We start from the raw sequence: 12,317 nt of genomic DNA on the forward strand, positions 1-12,317 counted from the left end.
TGTCTGTCAAATAAATAAAATCTTGAAAAAAAAACACATGTATGAAGCCTGTATATGTATCATATTACGTGTAATGTATTACTGTGAGGCCACTGCCGAGTCACTTGACGCTGCTGTTGGGGTCATCAAGGTGGGTCGGGGGTGCCCTCAGGCTGCTGTGGGCTGGCTGATCACCCTCCCACCCCCACTCTTGTGCGTTTGGTGTCTTTCCCCAGTGCTGTCCCCTCTCAAAAGTGTCTGCCTCATAGTGACAAACCTGCAGTTGTTACTCATGTCACCAGGGGGCGCTAAGTCACTCTGGGCCTTAGTGGCTCTCCCACTTCTGGAATATGTCCACTCTTCCTGATCCCAGTTCTGTTTCGCTTTCTGTAAACAACTGGGCTGATGAGACCTCTGTGAGCTCTGGCTGTGACTTTGTGTGAGGCTGTGCTGCCTTCAGACCCCACGGACGCCTGGCTGAAGGTGTGGCCGGACAGCAGCTGTGGTTGGGTGTAGAGCTGGCCAGGTTAGAGATCCTGGACTTCAGAACAAAGACCCACCCAGCAGGCAGGGCTGGGATGCTGGATCTCAGGCAACTTCGGGAGCCTGGACAGTCAGGGAGAGCTTCCTGGAGGAAGGGACATCAGAACTGAACACCTAAAGGATTGATTGCAGCTTGAGAGCTTCCTTAGAAGTCTTATTTCCTGTAGGCTGTAGGATGCTGAGAACTGCTAGTGATGGCTCCCCGCATGCCCAGGCCCTCCCTTCCCATCTTACGTGACCAGGCCAACCCAGCCTTGGCCCAGGGGCCTTTCTTGAAGTGAGCTTGCCCAGGGGAGCCTCACCCTTTCTCAGAGTGATGATTTTGTGTGCGGGGTTTTTTTTGGTTTTTTGGTTTTTTGTTTTTTTAAACTAAGCTCTGTGCCCAACTTGGGGCTTGAACTCACCACCGCGAGATCAAGAGTCACTTGTTGTACCGACTGAGGCCATCAGGTGCCCCTTGGTGTGATTTTTTTTTTTAAGATTTTATATATTTTTTTAAAGATTGATTTATTTCTTAGAAAGAGGCAGAAGGAGAGAGAGTCTCAAGCCGACTCTGTGCAGAGTGCTGAGGCGGATGCGGGGCTTGATCCCACGACCCTGAGACCACGACCTGAGCTGGACACTTAACCAACTGTGCCGCCCAGGCACCCCTGAAGTTATGAATTTTAAAGGCAAAAAATAAAGTAGGCTTAGAAAGGATATCAGAAACAACTAAAAAAATGTTTTTAATTGCAGCCCAGTGTTTCTCATCTTCCTCACTGGCACGGGGAAGAGCAGACTGGAGCAGCGGCTCTCATGACTGCCATCTCCAGGGTGGTGATGCACGGACATACGTGCAGAAACCGTCACATGATGTGGAAGCACCTGCCATCCCTGTTGACAAGTCTCAGGGTCTGCTAACCACTGCTTCTCCTCTCCTCTCCTCTCCTCTCCTCTCCTCTCCTCTCCTCTCCTCTCCTTTCTCTCTCTCTGTGTTACCCACATTAATAAGAAGGAAGGAGCTGCATTTCATTTCAGTTCACTTAGTGGAAGCAGAGAAGTCATTTCTCTATGTGGCACCCATGGGACCAGCGGACCCAGCGTGGCTGGACTCTGTGGGGCACCTGCCCGAGCCCGGGGGCTGCCTTCCAGGGCCAGCTCCCTCGCTGGGGGCCCCCAGGCGCATGCGCGCACCTCACAACACTCCCTCGCTGGGTCTGCAGGAGGGCAGCTGGCACCCAGGAGGCTGCTGGTCACCTGCAGTTCCACTCAGGGAGGAGGCGAGGGGGGAAGGTGGGGTCTCTGTTCAGTTCTTTCTTCTGGCACCGTGGAGAGAAAGCTCTGGAGCCGAGTGCCGGACTCTGCCCTGTACCAGCTGCCCAGCCTCAGGGAGGCAGCTCTCCTTCCCTGGACCTCGGCTTCCTCCCCTAGAAAACAGGGTAGTGCTTGATGCGATCAGGAGGGAGAGTCCCCTGGGAGATGCTTACCTGGAAGTTTCGCAAGGAGCTCCCGCTGGCTCCCAAAGGCCAGGCCAGGATGGTAGCAGAGTGAGGGGAGGCTGAGGTCTGGCAGAAGGCCCTCTTCCTGCTCCATTCCTTGCCTGCCCTGTCTTCCCCATGCCTACTCCATCCTGCTGACGCCAAGAGCTTTCTCTGTCCGAGCGGGACTCTCTCCCTCCCCTTCCTTCCTGTTCTCCCCGTTGCCCTGAGGCAGAATCCAGTATTCGTAGACATACACTGGAAACAGTACTGGAAACAGTACGAATGTCTTCTCCAGTGAACAGATAAACAAAACATATACATCAGACTTTTACTGTGCAGCCTTGTAAAGGGGCCAAAACTCAAAATCCTTGTGCTCTGTGAAAGAGGCTAGCCATAAAAGGCCACATACTGTTTATCTCCGTTTCTGCGGAACATCCATAGAAGGCGGATCCACGCAGACAGACAAGCCGGCCTTGCCTGGAGCCTGGGGGCGGGGGCGGGGCCTGGGCCTCCGTGGGCTGTGCCCTGCGGCCGCTGGGTCTGGGCTGCATCCGTTCCTTCTGTGAGCACCACCTGCTACCCTGGGCTCCCAGGCTGTGCCCCCTGTCCTCTGATGGCTGCATTGTCCCCCAGACTGGAGGCCCCACGCTGAGTAGCTCTCCGGGGGGAGTCTGAGGCCATGTCCATCACAGTTAAGAGCAGAGTTCAGTTCCCCACTCTGCCACTTACCAGCTGTGTGACCTTGGGCCAGGGCCTTCACCTCTCTGGGCTCAGCTTTGTCATAGCATCAAAGTACAGAAGAAACATTCTCTCATCCAAAAAAAAAAGAAAGAAAGGAAAAACCCCGTGGATTGAGCACCCTGGCTGGCCAGTGTTGTTGGGACAGGGTGGTGACCAGGATAGATCAGCTGTGCCCTCCCCATCTAGTGGGGGAGACAACTGACAAGCAGAACTGTGTGATGTTAGCTCTGTGCTCAGTGTGCAGAGCTGCTTGAGGAGCCGTGGGGGGAGGTGTTTGGGAAGGGCTGACTTGTTTGGGGGCCCTGGGGCTACTTCCACAGGGCAGCAGTGGCAGTGAGGGGCCCTCATGGGAGGACAGAACTCAGTGGGTCATCAGAAGGGGTTTGTTGTGGAGGCTTGGCGTGGGGAGCAGGGGGCAAAGGGGGCCCAGGTGCGGAGCATCACAGGCCTGGGTCCTCTGTGCCTACAGCCCAGAATGTGACCGTGGATGAGGTCATCAGTGCCTACAAGCAAGCCTGCCAGAAGCTGAACTGCAGACAGATCCCCAAGCTCCTCCGGCAGCTCCAGGTACCCGGCGGGGGCAGGGTGGGGGGTTGCACTCAGAGTGGGGCGGGGGAGGGGAGAGGCAGTCCCCCAACACCCCCCCCATGCCACAGCCCCCAGACCTCTGGGGCCAGCCCTTAGCAGGGGAGGGTGCACAGAGCACCCACTGGCCACCTAGCCCAGGGCCCGCGTAAACACATCCTTGAAAATCCTCTGTTCAGTCTTAGAAGCGATCAGGCTTTTCATGAGTATTTAAACTGTGTGGAATGATATAAAGTGAGAATTTCAGGTGTCTGTCACTTCCCAGAGAAATTCGGTTCCCTGGGGAAAAGCCATATACACACCTATTCCTTATGATCTCTGTATGTTCTGTATCCATTGTCTAATTTTTTTAAAGTTAAAATACTACAGGCATAAAAAGCAGAATCTACTTCTCATTTTTTACTCAAGCCCCATTTCCCGGGTGGCCCGCTGTTGACAGCTTGAGGTTTTCATCCTCTGGCCCTGCCTGTGCGTCTGTTAGGGGGCAGCTCGCCGTCCAGAAGCACACACACCCGAGGACAGGTTCTGCGGAACGGGTGCTGCTGTGCCCGTGGCGTGTCCCCTGACGCTGTGTCCCACGGGTGCCTTTACTGCTGCCTGCCTGGCCTGGGCATGTTGGTAAAGCACCACCTAGTGCCTTCCCTCCGGATGGGTCATTCCAGAACGTTCTGAGTTTGCTTGTTTCTAGGGTTGTCGGTTCTTCAGATGGCACTGCTCTGAGCAGTCATGCTTGCCACCTGGCTCTGCCCCCGAGGTGAAGGGTTCTTGGGGTGGGGGCGGGAATGCCCAGGAGGAGCTGTGGGCAGCTTCAGGGAAAGCGTGGTCACCAGGAGTGTGGATCCGGGGGCCCACGAGCCAGATCAGACCAACCTGTCCCTCACTAGCACGTCGACTTGGGCGGGGCTGGCCCGTGGCCATGTGTGTTCGCGGCTTTGTCCCAGCACGTTCCACACAGGTGAGTGTGCGGAGCCCAGAGAAGAGAACCTGGCACCCCGTGGGGGTGGGGCCAGGCAGCATCTGCCTTCGCCCCTCTTCACTGAGTGCTCTCTGTGTGGGGCCTGGCGCCCACCCGGCACCGCAGGCCTGCCAGCCCCCCTCACCTTCGTTCCTGCTCCACGGCCTTTGTGCTGGTGGCTCCTTCCTGCCTAGAATGCTCCATTTGACCTGTGGGTACAGAACGCCCCACTCTGTGAGGCCCCGCGTGCCGCCCCTGCCCCCAAATACTGCCTACGGAGCCAGATCGGACCCCCGCCTTCCCCATGGTCAGGGTCCAGCCTGGCTCTGGAGGGTGCCTTCCTGCCTTCAGCACTGACCCCTCTGTTTTCTCAGGAGTTCACAGACCTCGGACACCGCATTGACTGTCTGGACCTGAAAGGTGCGTGTCTGGACAGAGGCCAGGACCCCTGGGTGGTGGGCAGGGCCAGAGCCTCCCCGAGGTGGGAGGCCGGCAGGTGCTGTGGGCCGGCAGGTGCTGCCGTGAGAGCTGCTTAGCCAGGGGCAGTGGGGGTCCTGAGAGGTGTGGGTGCCCTCCCTGAGGGGAGGTGGGTGCAGCGAGCCCTCCCTTCTTCCCTCCGCCTGGAGCCCCCGTTTCCAGCCAGCCCCCCAGGCACACGAGCATGCATAGAGATACACTCCATCTCGTGCCAGGTGAGAAGCTGGACTACAAGACCTGCGAGGCCCTGGAAGAGGTCTTCAAGAGACTGCAGTTCAGGGTCGTGGATCTGGAGCAGACGAACCTGGATGAGGATGTGAGCAGACCCTGCCACTGCCATGACCTGTCCCTGGCCCCTTAGAGCTTTAGCGGGAGGGGGCCCTGCCGGACGCAGGCTGGGCAGAGTCTCTGGAAGGACAAGATGAGGAGACAGCCGGTGTGACCAGAGTGGATGTGGTCAATATTGGGGTTCTGGGGCAGGGCCCAGGAAAGGGGTCTCATAGACCCACCTCAGAGGCAGGGAAGGACTTGGGGAGCTGGGCCTTGGTGGGAGCGGGGTGGGTGTGTGGCCACCAGAAAGCTTTTCAGGACCCCCCGCTAGAGATCACAGCACCTGTAAGGGAGAGTTTGAGAAACTTACAGAAAACAGCCTCTCCGTTTAGGCCCAGGTGTCCTCACCACCCCAGACTCGGAGACCACCAGGAGACCCAGGGGGTGGGGTCCTGGAGAACTGAGGCCCGGGCACGCCAGGGGCCCATCCTGGTTCTGGGGTGTATGGGTCTGCCTGCTGGCGGGGGTGGGGTGGCAAGAGAAGGCAGATGGCCTGCAGCAGGAAGGGCGAAGTTGGTTCCTGGAACCCAGAGGTACTGGGACAGCATCAGGGCCCTCCCCATCCCTTAGTTGCTGGGCCCCCTGGGTCTGCCTCAGCCTGAGTCTAAACCTCGTTGTCGGGGCCCCTGGGTGGCCCAGTCAGTTAAGCATCTGCCTTTGGCTCAGGTCATGATCCCAGGGTCCTGGGATTGAGCCCCGCATTGGACTTCCTGCTCCGTGGGGAGTCTGCTTTTTCTCCTTCTGCCATTTCCCCTGCTGGGCTCTCTCTCTGGTTTTCAAATAAATAAATAAAACCTTCTTAAAAAGTAATTAAACCCCCATTGCCTTGGCCCCCAGGGTGCTTCGGCCCTCTTTGACATGATCGAGTACTACGAATCGGCCACCCACCTCAACATCTCCTTCAACAAGCACATTGGCACCCGGGGCTGGCAGGCCGCTGCCCACATGATGCGCAAGGTGGGCGCCTCTCGTCTGTGGCCTCCCCAGGGTAGATGGGGCTCGGCCGCAGGGGGTCCAGGTGCTTTCGCACGACACGTGTCCCTTAGGGCCTGGTTTCCTGAGCCCTCAGTATAGGCGATTGTCCCCATGCTAAGGTGTGCCCTGTCTCAGGCCAACCCTGGCTCCTTTTCTCCCTTCAAGCATCTTTCCCTCTTCCTTCACTTGCTGTAACCTATCCCTGGGGGGTGGCTGTGGCTGCCCCCCTCCCACCGCCATGTCCAGGACATCTGCCACAGGGGAGTCTGGGAGCCCAGCTGTTACTAGCCCTGCCTGCTCACAGGCAGGACTCCAGGCCGGGCCGTCCCTCACAGACACAGTTGCCCTGCTTGCTGCTCTGTGGGACGTGGGGTGGGACTTGGGAGGTCCCCTGGGGCCCAGGAGGGCTGGGCCAGCCTGTCCCAGCCCTGACCCGCCCCAGCAGACGAGCTGCCTGCAGTACTTGGACGCCCGAAACACGCCCCTGCTGGACCACTCTGCGCCCTTTGTGGCCCGTGCCCTGCGTATCCGCAGCAGCTTGGCGGTGCTGCATCTGGAGAACGCCAGCCTGTCGGGGCGGCCCCTCATGCTGCTTGGTGAGCTCCGGGACCCAGGGAGGTGGCGCAGTGACATGCTGCCTGCCCACGGGGGCTGGGGCTTGGCCAGTCACCGTGCTCCTCCCGCACCCCCCCCAGCCACGGCACTGAAGATGAACGTCAATCTTCGGGAGCTCTACCTGGCCGATAACAAGCTCAACGGCCTGCAGGACTCGGCCCAGCTGGGCAACCTGCTCAAGTTCAACTCCTCCCTGCAGATCCTGGATCTCCGAAACAACCATGTGCTGGACTCAGGTGCGTGAGCGGCCTGCCCACGCCCACCCCACTCCAGCCGCCGAGCACCCGCTGTGCCCAGCAGGGGGGCCCACAGTGCTGGAGACACGGTGGTGGCCAGGACAATTGCGGCCCTGCCCTCATGGGGCTCACAGTCCAGGAGGGAGGATAGAGCATTCCCAGGCTGTGACAGCTCCGACTGGGCAGGGCTGGGCTGTGGGAGCCCAGGAAGGGCGTCCTAGAGGAGGCGTAGGCCAGTGAAAATCTGCAGGAGGAAGTGAGGTGTTGAGGAGATCACGAAAATAATACCCTCTGGAAAGAGTGTGCTGAAGGAAACAAGGTTGTTGGGACAGAGGGTCAGGCAGAGGCTGTCTAAGATGGTGCAGGGAGGTCACCTCTGGGTGGCAGTGAGGAGGACGAAAATGAAACTAGGCCTTTTAAAAGCCTGGGAAGGGGCATCTGGGTGGCGTAGTTGAAGCTGCCGACTCTTGGTTTTGGCTCAGGTTCCCCACGTCAGGCTCCGTGCTCAGCATGGAAACTGCTTAAGATTCTCTCCCTCTCCCCTGCTCCACCCCACTTTCTTTCTCTCTCCAATAAATCAATCTTGGAAGAAAACAAATAAACAAAAAAACGCCTGGGAAAAGAATCCAGGCAGAGTGAAAAGCAAGTACAAAGGCCCTGAGGTGGGAAAGAGCCTAGATAATTGATGTTTGGGGTGGGGGAAGCCATGATGGGTTAAAGGGTAAACGGGAAGGGAAAGGAAATAGCTGGTGGTAGGAACTCCATTTCCTCCTGGTTCCCTGTTGAACAGGTCTCCGGGCCTCAGTGTGAGGAGAGGGCTCAGAGACAGCCTAGGGCATCCAGGCCAGTCCCTTCCTTCAGGATGGCCAGGCCCAGACCCCACGTTTACTGAGCACCTAGCACATGCTGGGCCTGTAGAGACAGAGATCTCTGTCCTTGGGAGAGACGTTGCAAGATAAATTAATAGAATATGCCATCTGTGAGATGTGCTCTGGAGAGAATGGAAGCAGCAGTGGCAGCTGAGCTGGCTGGGGAGTGTCGTGCAGGCTGATGGTCGAGCAGAGATCTGAAGCAGACGGAGGGATGTTCTGGGCCTGGGCACCAGGGAGCCGTGGGTGTTGGACCGAGGCAGGAGGTGGCTGGGGCCAGAGTGGTGGGGGTAGGATCTGCACGCTCCTCGGGTGGCAGTGGTTCCCACACCACTGTACCCTGGAGAAGCGCTCGGACCACAGCGGGGACTTGCCCACGGGCCCTCTCCAGGTCTGGCCTACATCTGCGAGGGCCTCAAGGAGCAGAAGAAGGGGCTAGAGACCCTGGTGCTGTGGAACAACCAGCTGACGCACACTGGCATGGCTTTCCTGGGCGTGACGCTGGTGAGTCGGGCGGGGAGGGGGAGAGCGCCATCCTCTGCCTCCCTCGCACTCACCTTACACCGCAGGGACCCTTCGCAGGCCTCCTTTTGGCACTGGGTGCCCTCCCTCAGCTTCCCCAGCCTCTCTGTCCTAAAGGAGGTAGCCTTTCTCACTTTATCCTTGTCTTCCCACGTCTGGCACCATGGCCTAGTGTCACATTGCACTAGGGTGAAAATGTTTTGCATAGAAAGTTAAATTTTCTGGAAGCCTTCTGTACATTTTACATCTTTTTACCTAAATACATGGTATTTAAAGCAAGCTCACAGGCTACAAAGACTCACATCTACGTTAAGAATGACCAACGCGAGGTGTGTGCCCTGAGCCCTCGGGATGCTGGCCGGGCCTGGCTGGGGGGTGGACAGGGCAGCTGGCCCTGGGGTGACGAGTCCACGAGCGTCTGGCCTTAAGCAGGACTGTTGGGGTGGTGCTGCCGGAGAGGGAGTGCTTGGGTTTGTGTCTTTCCTGATCGGCCTTCTGGGCCTTTCCTTACTCTCACGCGCCGCCCCCTCCAGCCTCACACACACAGCCTGGAGACACTGAACCTGGGCCACAACCCCATCGGGAACGAGGGCGTGCGGAACCTCAAGAACGGCCTCATCAGCAACCGCAGCGTGCTGCGCCTTGGCCTGACCTCCACCAAGCTCACGTGCGAGGGTAGGGCGTGGGGCCGGGCGGGGGGAGCGGCGCAGGTGGGCTTGGTGGGCGGCTAGCCCGTGGCCAGCCCCTGCGGTCCCCCTCCCAGGCGCGGTGGCCGTGGCAGAGTTCATCGCCGAGAGCCCCCGCCTCCTGAGACTGGACCTTCGGGAGAACGAGATCAAGACGGGCGGGCTCATGGCACTGTCCTTGGCCCTCAAGGTGAACCACTCACTGCTGCGCCTCGACCTCGACCGTGAGCCCAAGAAGGAGGCGGTGAGCTGAGTGGGATCTTCCCCCGAAGCCTCTGGGGTCAGGGGGAGCGGGGGTGCAGGCCAGCCCGGGGCGAACGTGGGCTCCAGCACGGGGACGGGCTGTCCAGAGCCCGAGCCAGGCCCACTCCACCTGCAGGTGAAGAGCTTCATCGAGACGCAGAAGGCGCTGCTCGCAGAGATCCAGAACGGCTGCAAGCAGAACTTCATGCTGGCGCGCGAGCAGGAGGAGAAGGAGCAGCGGCTGCAGCTCTCCGCCTCCATGCCTGAGATCACCGTCACCGAGCCCCAGCCCGACGAGGAGCCCGGGGACGAGCCCGCCACCAGGGCCCAGGAGAACGGGGCCACGGGCCCTGGTGCCAGGCCGGACTCAGACTCAGACTCAGACTCCGAGGAGGAGGATGGGGAGGAAGAGGATGGGGAGAGGGCTGAGGCCCCCTGCCCCGCCCTGGTGCCCCCCTCGGACTCCCTGGGCTCTGGGGACAGGAGCCCCCCAGGCAGCCCCTCCTCCCCCACCGAGCAGCGTATTTCTGTGTCCAGCCCAGGCCGGGGCCACAAAGTGTTTGTGGTGACTCGGGTGGAGAGTCCTCCCGAGAGGGCAGAGCCCCCAGTTCCCCCCGTCCCTCTTTCGCCCCCTGCTCCTGCTTGTCCCCCCTCCCCACCTGCTTTATCCTCCCCGCCCACCTCACCTGCCCTGCCACGGGCTGAGGCCGTCGGCACTCAGGACCCAGGGGTGTTGGAGCCTCAGTCAGGGCCGCCGCTGCCCAACGGCCTGAAGCCTGAGTTTGCCCTCGCACTGCCCCCAGAGCCACCCCCGGGACCTGAGGCCAAGCCGGGCAGCTGTGGCCTGGAACATGGTGAGTTGGGGCTCCGGGGCAGGGTGACAGCGGGCCCTGGGTGCTGTGTGACCCCAGGCAAGCACCTGCCCTTCGGTGGGCTTCAGTGTTCCCTGGGAATGGGTGAGAACGAGGAGGACTTGATCTTCGGCCCCCACCTTGCTTCCCCTGGGGCGGAACAGGCAAGATGTGCTGACTGGAGTCTGACAGTCTCAGTGGTACCCAGGCCTTGTGCTGCCCTGACGGTCAGACTTGGGCAGGGCTGGTGGGGATGTCCTGGGGTCCCCCCATCCCCGCCTGCCTGACTGGAGGTTGGTCGCCCCTTCTCCCATCACAGAACTGAGCTGCTCCAAGAACGAGAAGGAGCTCGAGGAGCTGCTTCTGGAAGCCAGTCAGGAATCTGGGCAGGAGACACTGTGACACTTTAGGTGAGGTGGGGACCAGAGCCAGAGGGCAGGGGTTCTGGGGGCTGGCAGTAGAGCCCCTGGCTCTGACAGGCCCTCCCCCCTCTTCTTCCCAAGTTCCTTTTTTCCGGTCAGTCTTCGATGAGCTGAGGCCAGAGCCATGAGAATCTGCTCACCCTCACCCCCAGCCTTCCTGAGGCCTGGGCCACCAGGGGTGTGGGGGGCCTTTCTGGGGACCCCTGCCCCCCCAGCAACACTACACAGAGCGCAGGAGCCCCAGGGATTGGCCTCCCTGCCCTGTCTTAAGCACTATCTCTGTGTCCAGCACTCGAAGGCTCTGGGCTGGGGGGATGGGAGGAGCGCTCTCTCCAAGGACATCAGCCACAAGGCTGGACGCCTTTTCCAGATGGCCTGTTTGGCCAGGCTTGCCCCGCGGAGGGCAGGAGTCCTGGGTGGTGGTGGAATGGCCCCCGGTGTCCCTGGGTGCAGGGCCAGGCAGGAGGCATGACAAGGGAGGGGCGGTGAGCGGTGGTGGTGGAAATTGGTAGAGCAGCCCCAGGCAGGGTGAGGGCCAGGGCTGGGGGTGGGGTGGGGGGGAGCTGGGAGCAGAGGATCAGAGCTTTCTTTTTCTTAAGTGCAATAAATCTATCAGGGAGCTGGGGTGGGGAGCAGCCAGGGTTCTAGAGACCCTGCTGTCCAGGCCCCTTGAAGCTGCGCCCTGAGAGGCACTACAACCCGTGGGGGGGGGGGGGGGGGGGGGGGGGGGGCAGGGGGGGGGGGGGGGTGGGGCTACTCCTGTTGGTGCAACTCTGTTCACACCTTTTCTAATAAACCAGAGCTGGGTTCACCACACTTGCCTGCTCTCTGCTTGTGCCGATCTGCAAGGTTGGGGGGTGGGGGAGCGCCCCCTTGGGGAGCTGTGAGCACAAGGAGCTGGGAGGGCAGGGGCCAGCCAGCTCCCAGGACCATCTGCAGGGCTCATGCCAGGGGAAAGCAGGGAGGCCGGGAAGGCAAAAGCCACATTTCCCACCACGTTCCCTGCCCCGGTGCACTCCCCCCCCCCCAATTTTTTTGCTGTGTCTGTGCCCCCGTGCCTCCCCTCTCACACAGTTCACAGTCCTGTTTCTCCAGAGGGAAACAACCCCCCAGATATCTTCTAGCATCAGGCCTAGGTTCCCAGGGTGTGATGGAGATGAGCCACCACGGCTCAGGGGGACTAGGCCCCAGCTTTTGCCCCCAGAGGCCATAGACGCTTCACGTTTCCATGGGCACGTGGCCCTGCTGACACATTTTCAGATGTCAAACCTTGGAACAGAGAGAACACATTTCTGTGCTAAGCCACCCAGACAGCCCTGGAGCTTGTGAAGACACTGCCTCCCTTCTGTGACTGGGCTAGATGTAAAGATCTCGGTGCCGCAGCGTGGGAGATGGTATTTCCACGCTCCTCCCGGGGGGCCTGGGGTCCACAGCCATGCTCCCGGCCCACAGCCGTCTGCTGGCTAGTTAGCACCTGCCTACACCTGCTGGTAGTCTGTCCGCCTGGACTGGAGGTGGTGAGAAACAGAAGCCCGAGCCAGATGGGCTGAAGGGAGGCCAAAGGGAAGGGACTTAACCGGCCCCAATATGACGCCTGTAGACACCAACCTGTCACGGGGCCCACGTGTCTCTGAAGAGCATTGTTCTTGGGCAGGCCCCCCGCTGCCATTGGAGAACCTCTCTGGGTGGGTGCAGGTTTGTCCCACCGGCTTGGCCATGCAGCTAAGCTGGCCGCCCCCGCAGAAGTCACAGGCCAGCACTCCGCCCTGGGTCCGCTTGGAGGCCATCCCTGGTCCGTGGAGCAGAGCTGTCAGTGAGCCCTAATTAA

The 12,317-nt window shown here is 60.1% G+C and overlaps 1 protein-coding gene across 2 annotated transcripts in view; it reads left to right on the plus strand.

The window, feature by feature from the left end:
* Positions 1–11,216, plus strand: part of PPP1R37 (protein phosphatase 1 regulatory subunit 37) — a 38,885-nt gene extending 27,669 nt beyond the window's left edge. The window contains exons 2-13 of one of the 2 annotated variants that reach the window (XM_032838888.1): positions 3,193–3,290; positions 4,638–4,683; positions 4,956–5,056; positions 5,908–6,027; positions 6,488–6,641; positions 6,741–6,896; positions 8,157–8,269; positions 8,821–8,962; positions 9,051–9,217; positions 9,353–10,070; positions 10,387–10,477; positions 10,571–11,216. In XM_032838888.1, coding sequence (XP_032694779.1) covers positions 3,193–3,290; positions 4,638–4,683; positions 4,956–5,056; positions 5,908–6,027; positions 6,488–6,641; positions 6,741–6,896; positions 8,157–8,269; positions 8,821–8,962; positions 9,051–9,217; positions 9,353–10,070; positions 10,387–10,469 — 1,898 coding nt within the window. In that variant the 3' untranslated portion in view covers positions 10,470–10,477; positions 10,571–11,216. The remainder of the gene's footprint in view (positions 1–3,192; positions 3,291–4,637; positions 4,684–4,955; positions 5,057–5,907; positions 6,028–6,487; positions 6,642–6,740; positions 6,897–8,156; positions 8,270–8,820; positions 8,963–9,050; positions 9,218–9,352; positions 10,071–10,386; positions 10,478–10,570) is intronic. The other variant, XM_032838889.1, reaches the window with a different exon arrangement.
* The last annotated feature ends 1,101 nt before the right edge of the window (positions 11,217–12,317 follow it).

Source organism: Lontra canadensis, unplaced genomic scaffold (genome assembly GCF_010015895.1).
Source record: "Lontra canadensis isolate GAN:19392208 unplaced genomic scaffold, GSC_riverotter_1.0 scaffold107, whole genome shotgun sequence".
NCBI classification, from domain to species: domain Eukaryota; kingdom Metazoa; phylum Chordata; class Mammalia; order Carnivora; family Mustelidae; genus Lontra; species Lontra canadensis.